The 17,350-nt window shown below is 36.1% G+C and overlaps 1 protein-coding gene across 1 annotated transcript; it reads left to right on the plus strand.

Moving 5' to 3' along the window:
- The first annotated feature begins 15,329 nt into the window (after positions 1-15,329).
- LOC123864225 (cytochrome P450 6k1-like) lies at positions 15,330-17,087 on the plus strand. Its single transcript, XM_045904511.1, has 2 exons — positions 15,330-16,668; positions 16,869-17,087. The coding sequence occupies exons 1-2, from the start codon at positions 15,348-15,350 to the stop codon at positions 17,024-17,026; spliced, it is 1,479 nt and encodes a 492-aa protein (XP_045760467.1). The 5' UTR covers positions 15,330-15,347; the 3' UTR covers positions 17,027-17,087.
- Positions 17,088-17,350: the final 263 nt, after the last annotated feature.

Genomic DNA, 17,350 nt, shown 5'->3' on the forward strand with positions numbered 1-17,350 from the left:
TCAGATTTATTCCTTTACTTGTGCTATAAGACCTATATCTACCTGCCAAACATGATTCTAGATCAACGGGAAATACTCTATAGGTTTTCTTGACAGACACGACGGATGAACGGACGGACAGACAGACAGACAACAAAGTGATCCTATAAGGGTTCCATTTTTCCTTTGGATTTCGGAACTCTAAAAAGTAGGCAGTAGCTAGTACTAGTAGCATTCTAGTTTGAGTTTGAAGGTGCCAAAACCATTAATATATTCAGTATGGATAAACATTTATATGGTCACAGTTTAAAAGAAAATATCATTGATAGACCAAGAGCAAGCGAAGCGAGAACACAGATAAAATATTTGGTATTTCACTATGTGAGCCGTGCGAGGAATAAAACTACAGTTAGCGAGAAATATCGCTCGCATAGCTAGATTAATGGCCCGAGATGAAGATGTAGACAATACACAGAGAGCTTGCCTCTTCCTTATTTCTGTACTTTTCCGGTTTTTGAGACTTAAGTAAGTCTACAACTCCTGTGGATGCTCCGGTGTCAGAGTGAAAAAGATATTGAGTGTGTTTTAGATTTGTGTGGTATCGTGTATTACTTGCTTTTCCTGCTTGTTTGGTAGTGGAAGGGCGCTTGGTGCATATTACCTATCACATGTGGCACGTTGTTGTAACTTGTACCATACAAATATTTGTCTGATTTGGCGGATTAAAGCGAATTAAGCTTGTGGATCTTTATCATGAATTTCTGGAAAGGGTTAGGGAAGATGATGATAGTGATCACACTCATACTAATTATTATTATTATCACATCACACTTTCACACTTATATTATAATATAGGCGAAAGTTTGTGTGTATGTGTATGGGTGTATTTTTGTTACTTTTTCACGCAAAAACTACTCGGCGGATTTGGCTGATATTTAGAAGGGAGATAGATTATACCCTGGATTAACACATAGGTTACTTTTTATCCCGGACACTTAAGGAGTTCCTACGGAATTTTTAAAAAACCTATGTCGCGGGCATCAGCTAGTGAATAATATACATTATACAATATGCATGCTACAACTAGGCCACACGCCAAGCAGTCACTATATCCAGTCACTGTCCTTGTGTGTCCATGCCTAAAGCGAGAAATATCGCTCGCACAGCTAGATTAATGGCCCGAGATGAAGATGTAGACAATACGCAAAGAGCGTACCCCTTTCTTAGTTATGTACGAGTATATTTTCGGTTTTTAACAGTTCATGGATCGATCTCTTTATATCATCACATTATATCAACATCTTTATCATCGGATAGACGTCCACAGCTGGAGATAGGTCTCTCGTAGGGAGTTTAACACGCCACAGTTGCCCAGTCCCAGAGTCCCAGACTCCCTGGGATTCGTTTGATGTCGTTTGTCCATCTAGGAGGAGGGTTTAGTTGAAAATATAAATTCTCTTCATTCCCTATCCCGTGGGAATTAAAAAAAATCCTTCTTAGTATAGAGGGAATCTTTATGCAAAATTTCAGCTATCTAAATCCAAAGGCTCTCTGTGAATCAGCACTTTTCTTTTTACTCAATAAAATTTTGTGGACGCGTCCTACAACTAAATAGTGATGTGATTCGTTAATTCAGTGTACAACGGGGTGATTAGTTAACTCAGTGATCAACACTCAATGATAGCCACCAAATCATTTGACATTGGTTGGTTATACATTGCTGCTTCACTAGGTGATAATAAAGTGTAGACTTTAGTGTCTGGCTCTTAGACTATCCAACAAGTACTCGTGATATGCTCCCTTACCTTCGTCGCGTTAGATATGGGAATGATGAATAATGAAGATTCACTATAGCTAGGTACTACTTGGATAATGTTCTTAAACCTACATGAACATTATTAGGTCGGTAGCTTACCTTCCCTTTTGAAGAACCAAACCCGAGAAGTCCACAATAAACAGACGGGTTGTTTTTTAAATGTATTATAATATTATCTTTGCAATTAGACATTGTAAATGTATTATATCTCTTTGCAATTAGACATTGTAACGTCTACATCTCCTGAGGATGCTCCCGGTGTCGGGGCAAAACACGCGTCGAGTGGTGTTGGAATTTGTGTGGTGCTGCGTACCACACAAATTCATTTCATTGGTTTGGCGGATTATAGCAAATCAAACTTTTGGTTCCTTGGGTTCTTTTTTAATTCACATACAAGCTAGCCCTTGACTGCAATCTTATCTGTTGGTAAGTGATGATGCAATGTAAGATGGAAGTAGGTTAACCTAGAAGGGGTATGGCAGTTTTTATTAAACCCATATCCCTTTGGATTCTACACGGCATCGTACCGGAACGCTAAATCGCTTGGCGGCGCGGCTTTGCTGGTATGGTGGTAACTAGTTACGGTAGAAGCCTCCCACCAGACCAGACTAAAGACAATTTAGAAATTACTAGCCGATGCCCGCGACTTCGCCCGCATAGATTTAGGTTTTTCGAAATCCCGTGGGAACTCTTTGATTTTCCGGGATAAAAAGTAGCCTATGTGCTAATCCAGGATATTATCTATCTCCATTAACAGCCAAATCCGTCTTGTAGTTTTTGCGTGAAGGAGTAACAAATATACACACACACACTTACTGACAAACTTTCGCCTTTATAATATAAGTGTGATAAATTCCCAAATTGCCCCTGCCGCGAATCGAACCCGGGTCCTCCCGTTTATCAAACCACAGCGTCAGATCACAAAAACTATTTCTACCCTAAGATGACCAAATCTACCATTATGTAAGTAATAATATAACTAGGTCACGATCATCAGCAAAATATAATACGATGCAGTGAGAAGACTAGCAAGTTGAAATTTTCCTGTTTTCTTTCGCACCGCCATTACTTGGTGCTAATCAAAACTGAAGCCGTAAAAATCAAAGTTACTTACAAGTTATCCCAAAGCAAATCTCTCTTGTATCCTACTTTAGCCTGATAGGGTTAGTATGAGATTTTATACCTCACTAACGATGATAGATTTCGAATCTTTAAACACTATAACGAAGCACTAATATAGTTATATTCTATGCGTTACTGTAAAAAGAACCAAAATTGCTCAATCTACAATCGAAAATTCTGAAAAAAAAAGTTTCCGCTTTTTACTTTGCCCACGTATTACTAAGCTTCCGCTGTTCATCCGTCTTATTTTGTTTTTGATTCTGTCTGTCAGCGGACTATATCTCATGAACCGTAACAGGTAGAGAGTTGAAATTTTCACAAAATGTACCTATTACTATTGTAATTATAACAACAAATAATAAAAAATGAAGGTGTACCAAATTTCAAAATGGCTGCCATACAAATGAAAAATAAAATAAAAAGTACATAATCTTGTAACGACTTATAACTTGACCGGGTTTTTGGAGTTTGGTTTAGTTTGGGTTTGGAATTTTGGAGAGCTGCGTGTTGTTGTATGAACGCACATAACAGTTATAGTCCATTTTAGTTTAAAAGCAAAAGTTTTCGATGTTCGAATTTTATGATAGTTAGTGAGAAGTAAAATCTCATACTAAGGTAACAGTTTGCCGGCTTTAGAAAACACCCCGCGTATACGTCATAAATCTCCACCCCCACCGGAGTCCTAAATTTAAGTATGACACTTACTTTACATAATATAAAGTAATCCAATTTTTTTTATTGTTTACAGCTTTGCGCTCGGCGATTATCTCATTTCTTTGAACTTATCTTTTCTAATAAAAGGAGAAATTGACTAACTGACATGACTAACAAGACGTATAGCTTAACCACTTAGTCGTGAAACTTGAAGTTTTGCATGTCGGTATGCTAGGTATCACACTAATATTATAAAGGAGAAAGTTTGTATGTGTGTGTGTGTGTGTGTGTGTGTATGTTTGTTACTCCTTCACGCAAAAACTACTGGACGGATTTGGCTGAAATTTGGAATGGAGATAGATAATATCCTGGATTAGCACATAGGCTACTTTTTATCCCGGAAAATCAAAGAGTTCCCACGGGATTTCAAAAAACCTAAATCCACGCGGGCGAAGTCGCGGGCATCGGCTAGTTTTTTATATAATGTAGATCCCCACTATTAAAAGGATTTTCAGAATTTTCGCCGAGCAAAGGCGGGACGGATAACTTGTTTACTTAATATATGAGTTGGTATTAATTAATAATAAAAATCGGTCAAGTGCAAGTCGGTGTCACATACGAAGGGTTCCGTTCCTTATGCACTTTTTAATTATTTTTTAATTTTTATTATTTGTTGTTATCGCGGCAATAGGAATAAACTTTATAAAACATTCAACTCTCTACCTATTACGTATACAGTTCATAAGATAACGCCAACAGACGGACGGACGGACAGCGGAGGCTTAGTAATAGAGTCCTGTTTGCACACTTCGGGTACGGAAACCTAAAAACTATTTAAATAATTTTCCAAAGACAATAACCTTAAAATAGTCAACATTTATCACAATTATTTTGAAAATATACAGCGTTAAACGTCGCCCCTTACGGTTATTTGTTCAGCATTTTTACGTCTCTGTTTTTAATGGCATAGGTCAACGTTCATTATTTCAGTGAATCCAGCAGTAAATACTTTACTGTTGGCTTACAGCTTTAATCTTAATGAATTTAAATCTAAAAGAGTAAAATTTTGTGTTTATAATCTTGTAATACTTAAATAATTAACAGTTCATACTTATTATGATTGTTTATGTTGTTCACTGTAATAATAGTATGATGGAAAGGTAGAAAATGGCTTTTACTCAAGGCTAGTTTAGGCTTGTGAAGTCTATCAAACTGCACTGAGCCAGCGTGGCAGACTATGACCTAAGCCCTTCTTATTTTGAGAGTTGTTAGTAAAGTAGGTGGCAAGCGATCAGAAGCGTATTTTTAACCCCCGACCCAAAAAGAGGGGTGTTATAAGTTTGACGTGTGTATCTGTGTGTCTGTGTATCTGTCTGTGGCACCGTAGCGCTTAAACTAATAAACCGATTTTAATTTAGTTTTTTTTTGTTTGAAAGATGGCTTGATCGAGAGTGTTCTTAGCTATAATCCAAGAAAATCGGTTCAGCCGTTTGAAAATTATCAGCTCTTTTCTAGTTACTGTAACCTTCACTTGTCGGGGGTGTTATAAATTTTTAATTTACACTTGTTAGTTTTAAAATACCTCATTTGTACAGATTATGAAGTAGAACTTCAACTTTATTTACTCGTAACTTCAAATTCTAAAAGCAAAAACCCAACCGTACTCAATAAGGAAAAGAAAATCTTGCATATTTCAAAAGAAATCCGCAGAAGGAAATGGAGCTAACGACATGGTTAATTATATTAAGGAACCGCTGAATGGCAGCGCAAGAATTCGCGCAGGGATTGAAAGCTCGAAAGCTGTGAAAAAGAAAAATGTGCTAGTTCTTTTGAACCTAAACATTTAATTAGCTATTCATTGCGAGGATTGCATAATGTAGGTACGTCTTATTTGTTGGTAGTTAAAGGTACTTCCTTGATTTCACTCATAGAAATTATCTATGTCAATTATCTATTGATTATTATCGCAAAGAATAAGTTACGATCAACTACAATATTTTTTCCCCCATTTACATTCCATCAGCCTGTCTTAATTATGCCTATCCAAGAGCGCGCCACCAAACACGGTCCTCCGCATTCCTCATCCACCCGCTCCCCGCCGCCTTCTTCAGGTCATCCTGGAGGTGGTCTTTGAGCTATATCGGTCGCTTTGTTCTTCTGCAAATTTCCTCGTTCCGAATTTTATCCCTGAGAGTGATACCCTACATAGCAAGCTCCATAGCGCGCTGAGTGACTTTTAGTTTGTGGACGAGGCCAACTGTAAATGTCCACGTTTCCGCTCCACACGTCATCACAGGTATTTCCGGATATCCTCTTTATAATATTAGTGTAGATAGTATAATTGAGATCTTGCCACCGTGTGCAATCACCCTTATGCTAACGCTAAGCTTGTAGCAAAACAAAGTCGCCGCCCACGGCCGGCGCGGTACTTAGCTGAAGATGTAAGCAACAAGAAAAACTGCCAGGCGACAACTTCGCGCGCCGAGCGTTTCATTAAAACTTTGCAGAAGAATTAAATTATGCGGAAAAAACAAATCCTTTTAGTACATTACGGACCGGGAAACCTCGGTCGCACTAGATAGTAAAAAACCGGCCAAGTGCGAGTCAGACTCGCGCCCTGAGGGTTCCGTACTCGGGTATTTTTTCCAACATTTTGCACGATAAATCAAAAACTATTATACATACATAAAAATAAATAAATATCTGTTTTAGAATGTACAGGTAAAGCCCTTTCATATGATACCCCACTTGGTATACTTAGTTATCTTACTTTGAAAATTGAAATACGTTTTAACTTTTTTTTTAAATGATGTAACCACAAAGTCGCGGTTTTCAGATTTATTCCTGTATTTGTGCTATATAACCTACCTACCTGCCAAATTCATGATTCTAGGTCAACGGGAAGTACACTATTGGTTTCTTGACAGACAGACAGACAGAAAGACAGACAACAAAGTGATCCTATAAGGGTTCCGTTTTTCCTTTTGAGGAACGGAACCCTTATAAAGTCAGTCCGCAACGTTTGTGTACTTGCATCTTGGGAAATACGCAAATTTTTTACCAAAAAAAAATGATAAGTAAAATTTTTCTCATTTTAAAATGGCGTCGCACATGAATTTTTTCCACAAAATTTATAGCCAGGTCACTCGGGATGAAGTAAGGATTCGATACATCCAAACCTGTTCAAGCATTTAGAAGTTATGATGGAATAAAGAAACTCATACATCTAAGTATACATATTAATATTTAAATATACATGAACCTTGAAAACATTGCATTCCATTTTTTGACCAGTAGTGTAAAAACCCCATTTTATGGTCTCTTCGGCCATTACATTTTTTACGAAAGTATTCAAAAAGTTTTTTCGGACGAATTTCATTAAATTCTACTCTCTAGCTTTCATTTGAGAATACGGATGTTTATTTTAGAGAAAGTTTACGGCACAGATAAATAAATCACTCCACAGTTTAATGAAAACTTCTGGAAGCGAATAACTTGTTATTTCGATTGAACATTTTGTGAGCTTCATCTTTATTGTTTAGTTTTTGTTTGAGTTTGATCGGAGCCCATAGGATTACTTTCCCAGTTATTGTTGAATTTCAGTAAATCTATATTATTGTGAAGCTTTAAGAGTGCTTTCTCTATGATTCTATAGTTGCTCCTAAGTCCTAGTCAAGCGTGAGAGCGTACTGTTGCAATCAAGTCAGTCGGTAAACAATAGTCGGTCCCGAGGACGTAAAAACCTCGCACTCACAAATTATAATTTCCCTACTTGTCACTAGATGGCGCTGTTTCAATTCCATACAAATAGTAGTTAACTTTTGCGTGATCGAATAGGTGGAATATCTCCCACTAGGCACATTGTTTTTCCGCTAGAGTATTCATCTGAAACGCCTTTTTTCGCAGGTATTATCTAAAAATACGGCGCGTTACACTGGCGAGGCAGAGGTCGGCCATGAATTCAGTTAACACGTCGTTAAGTAAGAACAATGGCCGCCGACGAGACCAAGCCCCATTTTTTATTTGCCAATGGCAGATTTGAACTTGATAACTTGTAAATTAGTCCTTTTGAGAGTTCTGCACCTCAAAAGGTAATTTATAGGATGACTTTGTTGTTTGTCTGTCCATCTGTCCGTCTGTCGTGTCTGTCAAGAAACCTATAGGGTACCCTACCGACTTCCTGGTGATTTAGAATCATGAAAAGCAAGTAGGTAGGTCTTAGTGGACAAGTAGGTAAAGGAAAAATTCGAAAACCGTGAATTTGTGGTTACATCACAAAAAAATAAAATGTAAACAAATACCTAATAAGTATTTTCAATTTTCCAAGTAAGACAACTACCAAGTGGGGTAGGTATTATAATTTTATGATTGTTTGTTTGCTTCAAACACGTCACAACAGAACAATTATTGATCGATGTGATTTTTGCATGGGTATAGTTGACATAGGCTACTTTGTACCCTGGAAAATGAAAGAGATCGCACGGGAATTTGGAAAACCTAAATCCACGTGGACGAAGTCGCGGGTATCACCTAGTTGCTCTATAAAAACTTGAGTACAGACTTAATAAGGAATGAAAACTGCAAAGAGAGTGGTTATTACAAATAATGATACAAACACTCACGCTAACGAATTTCCACAAAAACGTGTAAACAGAATACGTCTCCAATTACGTTTTAATGAAGATCCCTTTACACTCGAACGAATACGTGGCTTCATTAATCGTGAGAGTTTGGATATACGCGTTTATGAATAAATATTTTATTGAAATTTTAAAATTCGTTGTTTTTTTACTTGTTTTTCTCCTTAAGTTATAGCGGCAATAGAAAGAAACGACTCTCTATCTATCTATTACAGTATCTCGTGAGATACAGCCCGCTGATAGTCGTACGGCCGGATGGACGAACGGACGCGACGGACGGATAACGCAGGTTTAGTAAATCTTTTTGGCAGCCTTCGGACAAGGAATCCAAATAATATACATTGAAATAGCATCAACAATGCCGAGTCACAAACTAAAATTTAGTACATGCTCACAAACTAGATGGCACCACATGTTTTATCTTTCACGCTAAAGTGTAAGGGTGTGGCACAGATAAACCAATGTCACTGAACGTGATAAAGCACACAGATACATAGGTAACATACAGCGAAACTTACCCTTCGTTTCGCATTATTTTTGCAAGTGCATCGTTCGCGATACACTAATATAAGAATAAAATTTCGAATTAGGGCCAGCAATATAACACGGCTCGAAAGAAAAAACCGGTCAAATTTAACTATTTAGACCATCAAAAGGAGTACTAAATATGTACCTATTTTGAATAAATGATTTTGACTTTGACTTTGACTCGCATATATGAAGGGTTCCGTACCATCGTAGGTACAAACAATATATTATTTTAACATTTTTATGTGCAACACTGCAAGTTAGTGGCAACAGTCATGAACAGTGCCATCTATTATTACCTATGTGATTTAGTAATTTTTTTTTTCGTAAACGCATTTTAAGTATTTTTTGTGTGATGTAACTGTAAATTCACTGTTTTCAGATTTATTCCTTTACTTGTTCTATAAGACCTACCTACCTACCTACCAAATTATATGATTCTAGGGCAACAGGAAGTACATACATGTTTTCTTGACAGACAGACAACAAAGTGATCCTATAAGGTTTCCGTTTTTCCTTTTGAGGGACGGAACCCCAAAAAAAAGCTTGAATAAGTATTTTGAGCAACTGTGCTATTCATATCACAAATCATATACATATCATCATCAAACGGCTGAACCGGTTTTCTTAGATTAAAACTAAGAACACTCTCGATCAAGCCACCTTTTAAACAAAAAAAAAAACCACATTAAAATCGGTTCATTAGTTTAGGAGCTACGATGCCACAGACATACACAGATACACACGTCAAACTTATAACACCCCTCTTTTTGAGTCGGGGGTTTAAAACGAATTATTTCAATAAGTAGGTATCTAGTTCTTCTCCGAGAAATAGAATTATTATTATCTATTATATTATGTAAACACACCCTAATTATTACAGAATTAGAATGTTTCTGGATATAAAACGAACATTCTCGAACATAAAAACACCCGTGCGAAATAAAAGCGACTCAGCTATTTACCTAATGTATTAAATAAATCAATAAAATTAGATTTCTAACAGGTTTTATCTGTAATATAATGAAGGTCAAGATTATTATTTAATGATCTGATTTATCTGGAAATCATTACTTATCTTTAAAATGATTCGTTATCTATAACAACCTAGAATCCGTTACAAGGTTTTATTAGGAAAAATAAAAAACAAATTCATTTGTGCAGTAACGCATTATCGTAAGTATATCATAGTTTTTCTTGGCTAACTTAGTGGTGATAAACTAGTGGTTAAGATTATCGGGAAGTACAGGGTTCGATCCCGGGCACGCATCTTTAACTTTTCGAAGTATACCGGTATATGCAAGCTACCTCTGTAGGATCTTTCATATTAAACGGATGGGCCTTTAAGTATACCGGGGGAACTCTTCGATTCTCCGGGATAAAAAGTAGGTTATGTCTTTTCCCGGGATGTAAGCTAACTCTGTAGCTAATAAAAATCGAATAAACTGGTGGGCCGTGCTAGTTGGTTGGGTAGTGGGTGTTGGGTAGTGCTAAAAATCTAGAAGACACACAGACACACTTTCGGATTTATTAAGTAGGTACCATCTGTCGTTCTCCCCTCATTTTACTCAGTGTTAAGGGTTGTTATACCTCCCATCAATTATGAAATGGTGAAGGTTTTTAACCCCCAACCCAAAAAGAGGAGTGTTATAAGTTTGACGTGTGTATCTGTGTATCTGTCTGTGGCATCGAAGCTCCTAAACTATTGAACAGATTTTAATTTAGTTTTTTTTTGTTTGAAAGGTGGCTTGATCGAGGGTGTTCTTAGCTATAATCTAAGAAAATCGCTTCAGCCGTTTGACAGTTATCAGCTCTTTTCTAGTTACTGTAACCTTCACTTGTCGGGGGTGTTATAAATTTTTAATTTACACTTGTCTTTATACGAATGCTTTAGGTCATATCGTTTTGGCATATCGTGGATTCAGGATCCAACCGAGTCCTTCACTCTAGCTCACTCTCATATCGTGTCCTCGTCAGAAATTATTAATGTAGTTTTAATTTTGCTGCTCGCATTTAATAAAATATGAAGTTACAACAGCTTTCTCGAACATAAATTTATGCAGACAGACATAAACTTGATGGCATCTGCATAAAGTAGCAGCTCATTAGAATGATATATTATGATAACAACAATAAATTGCTTTGTGCCTCGCGAGACGAAGTTATGTCTGACGACGAATCTACTGAATTATTAATTCATATTGTTTTTGATAATATCTTATCATCTTACATAGCAATTTGCACGGCTTCAAATTTATTTGCACTCGAGCCTATGAATTCCTCGCTACGCTCAGGATTCTATTTTTTAACTCTCGCAACAAAATAGCAACTTCGCAGCCTTTTATAACAAATAACTATCACACTAATATTATAAAGGAGAAAGTTTGTATGTGTGTGTGTGTGTGTGTGTATGTTTGTTACTCCTTCACGCAAAAACTACTGGACGGATTGGGCTGAAATTTAGAATGGAGATAGATTATACCCTGGATTAGCACATAGGCTACTTTTTATCCCGGAAAATCAAAGAGTTCCCACGGGAATTTTAAAAAACCTACATCCACGCGAACGAAGTCGCGGGTATCAGCTAGTTATATATATAAGGGAAAATGTTGGAGTTGGGGGCCGTATTTTCATTAGAAATTTTTAGTTTTCAATCAAAAAGAGTTAACGTAGTGGAGCGTAAAATAAATATTTTAACGTTCGTACCCCCAAATACGAGACGCTGTTTTTACACGTTTTTTGGCCGCGTCCTTTTGGGAGTTTATTTTTACCTATAAAATATTTTGTACTGGCGTTCGTTAGGCGAGCACATAGCACCCCGAGCGGCAATTTATCCTTCTAGCCTAATTAGGTTCTGAAACGAGCTCTATTTATATTCTACGAGCCATCTACATTAACTTCGGCAGATTGGTTGATCGAAAGCGGTACTTTGCGGAATTCCGAGAAACTACAAGTTATTAGCTATACAGGGTGTTACTAGAACGCTAGCAAAAACTTAGCGTTATACTACCTTAATACAATCCGATGCCAATAACCATTTGCCTTAGCTTGTAGTTTTAGTGATTTAGTATTTTTCAAACCCGCATTGTGTAGCGTGCAAAACTCGGGTCAATGCCCCACCTACGACGCGTCATTGACTTCGAGTGACCTATTTACGGAACGTTTGTTGACCTCTAGCGCTAGTCACATGTTTTATTTGCAATATATTGTGCACTTTTAAAAAATACAGGTTTTTCGTATTTTTTATGGTATCTTTTCAGTAATCATCAGTAGGTACTATCACCTGTCTTCATTTTTGCTAGCGTTCTGGTTACACCCTGTATTTATAATAGTCTAGCTGACGCCCGTGTTTCATCTCACTCTAACCTGCCCGTAAGTGGAGTTGCATAAGAGCAATAGAAAGTAAGAAACAACATGTATAATTAAAATGTGTAACTCTGTGGGCGGTACTATAGTAAATAAATAAATAAAACCTATAGTTAAAGACGAAAAGAGTGACATAGGCTACTTTTTTATCCCGGAAAATCAAAGATCTCCTACGGGAATTTTCAAAAACCTAAATCCACGCGGGCGAAGCCGCGGGCATCAACTAGTTAATAATAAAATACGTTTATGTGTTAAGTACCGGAGAAAAAAAAATACAAAAGCAAAGAGGAAATTACCGACATAATATTTTTTATTTATTGAAAGTAATAACTTTTATATCGGGCATTTATCAGCGTCGCATGCTACGTCCGTTGAGCATAATTGAGTTGTGATTGAGAGCCTCGCGCTGCGTTGAGCAATTTAAAATAAACTTGATCATTACGGAAAATTATTGAAATTAAACTACTTTCTAGGGTCCCGCAAGGGACCCTTACAATTTTATTATTACCTTGAGCCCACCCATCTTCGAATTGAAGGTCTATGTTTCAAAGCTATTAAGAAAGAATCTAGCTATTAGAGCTGTAAAGTAGAAAAACGCATTTTACCGTTGAAACTATCGTAAGTGATTTCCATTATAAGTAAGTATTGTTACGGCTATACCACGGCTATACTCACGTATTTAGTCGATGTAAGCCCGACTAATTTCGAAACTATCTGGGGTCCTTTTTCATAGGAGTCCCTATATAAGAGTCCCTATGTAAAAGGACCTTACACCGACTGAGCTCATCAGTATAGCCATAACAATCTATACTTATAATAGAAAAGCGCAGTTACAGAAACCTGTTACCGCTACCAAAAACAATAGGTACTATGTATGTATGTATGTGTGTATATAGTATATTGCACCGCAAAACATAAATAACTAATTAAAAAAACTCCTATTACTTTTACTATATTAGAACTTTGGAAAAAGTCTGTGTGCAGATTAGCCTCCGTGGCCGAAATTCGACTGAAAGGGCATTATTATCATTACAATGGTAATTTATTACCGTATTACAATCGTAATTTCATATCAGCGGATTACAGTTGTAATTTTATACTAGCAATAAGAGGGACACGTGATCAACCCTTATCAGAGTAAATTGGCCGCCCTAAATAACTCTTTACGCACGAAACTCGCCCTGAAGCTCGAGATTAGGATAAGTTGCGAAATTCTCCCTGTATACCGATTCGTCCACTAAAAGTTGATTCCAACTAATCAACTTAGCCAAACATCAATTTAACATAATCCAAGCGAAAAAAAATTTAAAATCCTTTGCAATAAAATATGGAAGACGTAAGTATATACTTTATTACTACGGTGAGATATAAAACACGTATCTTATCATGTTTAGCATTACAAACAACAAAAATAATAAAAAAAACATCTAGGTACGTTAGAGGTTCCCAAAATTTTTTCTTTCGTACCTACGACGTTATAAAGAGAATCTTCACGCAAAATCACACTAATATTATAAAGGAGAAAGTTTGTATGTGTGTGTGTGTGTGTGTGTGTGTATGTTTGTTACTCCTTCACGCAAAAACTACTGGACGGATTGGACTGAAATTTAGAATGGAGATAGATTATACCCTGGATTAGCACATAGGCTACTTTTTATCCCGGAAAATCAAAGAGTTCCCACGGAATTTTAAAAAAACCTACATCCACGCGAACGAAGTCGCAGGCATCAGCTAGTTTCAAATAATTCTTGATCCGGATGCCTGTCAGTCAGTCAGTCACATACTGTATTAGGTATATTGTAAATAGAAATTCTACAAACTGATTTTTATTTGAATAAAAATATTCTATTCTTACAATAAGTATACAAGTCTAAATTAAAAATGTATAACAGCCGCGACAAGTGAAGGTTACAGTAACTAGAAAAGAGCTGATAACTTTCAAACGCCTGAACCGATTTTCTTGGATTATAGCTAAGAACACTCTCGATCAAGCCACATCTCAAACAAAAAAACTAAATTAAAATCGGTTCATTAGTTTAGGAGCTACGATGCCACAAACAGATACACAGATACACACGTCAAACTTATAACATCCCTCTTTTTGGGTCGGGGGTTAAGGAGAAAGCAACTAACAGACAATAGCAACACGCAGCTGAAACATAAATATTTTATATGCAGGTTCTTGTTATAAGAAAGAGTTCCTGTATTAAAGGATTTTTGAGAAATCCCTAAGGGATCTTTAAAAAACTATATCCACACGGACAAAGTCGGCGGGAAAGCTAGTCAGATACACATCACACTTCACACTAATATTATAAAGGAGAAAGTTTGTATGTGTGTGTGTGTGTGTGTGTGTGTGTGTGTGTGTGTATGTTTGTTACTCCTTCACGCAAAAACTACTGGACGGATTGGGCTGAAATTTAGAATGGAGATAGATTATACCCTGGATTAGCACATAGGCTACTTTTTATCACGGAAAATGAAAGAGCTCCCACGGGAATTTTAAAAAACCTACTTCGACGCGAACGAAGTCGTGGGTATCAGCTAGTTAATAATATAATTATTATTACTAAGTAGAGAAATATAAATCTCTACGCAATACTATAAAGTCCCAACTGTGCTGAGTTTGTGTTAGTTCACGCTAATTTCAGAAACTACTATACAGATTTTCATGCGGGTTTTTAACCCCCGACCCAAAAGAGGGGTGTTATAAGTTTGACGTGTTTATCTGTGTATCTGGCTGTGGCATCGTAGCTCCTAAACTAATGAACCGATTTTAATTTAGTTTTTTTTTTGTTTGAAAAAAATCTTGATCGAGAGTGTTCTTAGCTATAATCCAAGAAAATCGGTTGAGCCGTTTGAAAGTTATAAGCTCTTTTCTAGTTACTATCACCTTCACTTGTCGGGGGTGTTATAAATTTTTAATTCACACTTATTGCTAATAAAAAAAGGCTTACCTAAAATGGCATAATGTATGATCATTTTACGAAAATCTGTTATCAGTATTATGATATGTGAGTTAAGTTGGAAAAATCCGTGCGAAGTGTCGTTTCCATATTTGATGCTATGATTTGCTTTTAAAGTACTTCAATAATAAAGATTACCTCAAAATAAATTACCTTGATATAATTCGGCGTCATTAAAATGCAATTCGAAGCAGTGCCTATAAATGGATTAGACAATTTAAGATACAGTTTTAAAATACATCAGTGTTACAATGACTCCTGATAAAATCGGTGAAAATGGTGTTCGTTATAATATTATTGGCTTGTTGTGTCGTTGTGGTACTATTGATAATGAAAACCAAAAATAGACATTATTGGAAGAAGCGTGGAATTGTGCAAGTAAACTCAAACGCTTGGCACTTTATGTTAGGTAAATGTTCACTATCAGAAATATATAAACATATATATGACAGCCACCCCACCCAAGATTGCGTTGGGACTTTCGTTGGATACAAACCAGTGCTGATTTTGAAAAATCTGGAAGATATACAAGTGGTTCTACAAAGTGACTTTCAAAGTTTTTACGGTCGTGGATATAAAACGAATCCTAAAGACACTTTGGCCAATAATCTGCTTTTGATAGATGACTACGCCAGATGGAGACTATTGAGACAAAAAATATCACCAGTTTTTACTGCAACGAAACTTAAAAATATGTTCAGCATATTGGAACGATGTGCATCGGATTTTGCAGAGTTTATAAAATTGAATCCCCATGCGAAAGAAAACGTCTTTGAAGCACTCCATACTTACACTTCAGCTTCTATTAGTGCATCTGTATTTGGGATCAATGCTGAATCTTCAAATACTATGACAAATCCAATATTAGACTTTGGTTGGAGTTCTACGGAATCCGTAAACGTTTTTAACATCAAGTTTGCTATGACAAATATCTTCCCGAAATTGTTCAATTTTCTCAATTTAAAGACTTTTGGTGAGCACAACGATTTTGTTGTTGGTATACTAAAAAAAGTGTTAAATAACCGTCGTTGTAGTAAAGAAAAGAGGTATGATTTCATAGACACTTGTCTGGATTTACTAAACCAAGAAATCATGCATGATCCTTTAACTGGTTTTGAGTTAAAAGTTACTGATGAAGTTCTAGCTGCACAAGCATTTTCATTCTTCATGGCTGGAGTGGATACATCAGCCAATGTGATCAACTTTGCACTACTCGAACTATCCAATAATCCAGTGATCTTGAATCGGCTTCATAATGAAATAGACACAATTTTTGAGAATTGTTCCGAAAAAATAACCTATAAGGATATACAAAAAATGGAGTACTTAGAAATGGTAATAAATGAGTCGATGAGAAAGTATCCACCAATAGGATTAATGCAACGAATGTGCATGAAAGATACCGTTCTACCGTCGAGAAATATAAAAATTGAAAAAAATACTTTTGTAGTAATCCCAATTTACGGAATACAAAGAGACGAAAAATATTTTCCTAAGCCCGAAGAATTTGATCCAGAGAGATTTAGTACTGAAAACGTTTCAAAAATAGTAAAATTGAGTTACATACCATTTGGTGAAGGAAATCGTATTTGTATAGGTAAGTTCAAGTAAAGAATATGAAATAAGTCCTGTATTCACCCTTAAATGTTTAATGTTAATTAAAAAGATTAGTTGTGTATCGTTGATTTTGGCAAAATGATCGGTTATCAAAATAATATTGGAATGAGAGACAATTTCTACAGAAGTCAATGTACCTTTAAGAGAAAATGGTAACATTACAATTATGTTTATTTTCAGGGACCCGATTCGCACATCTGCAAATTAAGACAGCTCTGGCTTGGTTATTACGGAGATACACAATAAAAGGATACAATTATACCTCGAAATGCTTTGAACCAAATTTCTTTGGGCTTCGAGATTCAAAGGCGCGGTATGACTTGATTGCTAGGGCCTAATTAGTAATAATTGAAATTGTAAATAATAAAGATAACTTAATTAGTAAATTGTTTTAAAGAATATTAAAAATGGCTATACTCTATACTGAATCATATGCACTAGGTTATTTCTTGCAATTCGACCTAACAGTTAGGTACCAGCGATAATATTAAGGTATCTATAAGATAAGAATATTAATTCTTATAGTAATATAAGAATAGTAATTATACTAAGAAATTTTTACTGTATTTGCCACCAAAGTTTTTGTTGAAATAGCTTTTTGAATTTTGCAAACGGGTGTTAGTTATCAACTAATCAGTTATCACGGAACAATGTTGTCAATG

The sequence above is a fragment of the Maniola jurtina genome, chromosome 4 (assembly GCF_905333055.1).
Source record: "Maniola jurtina chromosome 4, ilManJurt1.1, whole genome shotgun sequence".
NCBI lineage: Eukaryota > Metazoa > Arthropoda > Insecta > Lepidoptera > Nymphalidae > Maniola > Maniola jurtina.

What these genes read in the sequence shown, in the direction of transcription:
- LOC123864225 (XM_045904511.1), top strand. Translation starts at nt 15,348, where the DNA reads ATGGTGTTCGTTATAATATTATTGGCTTGTTGTGTCGTTGTGGTACTA. An exon ending in AGGAAATCGTATTTGTATAG is followed by an intron (nt 16,669 to 16,868) that starts GTAAGTTCAAGT and finishes GTTTATTTTCAG; the next exon opens with GGACCCGATTCGCACATCTG.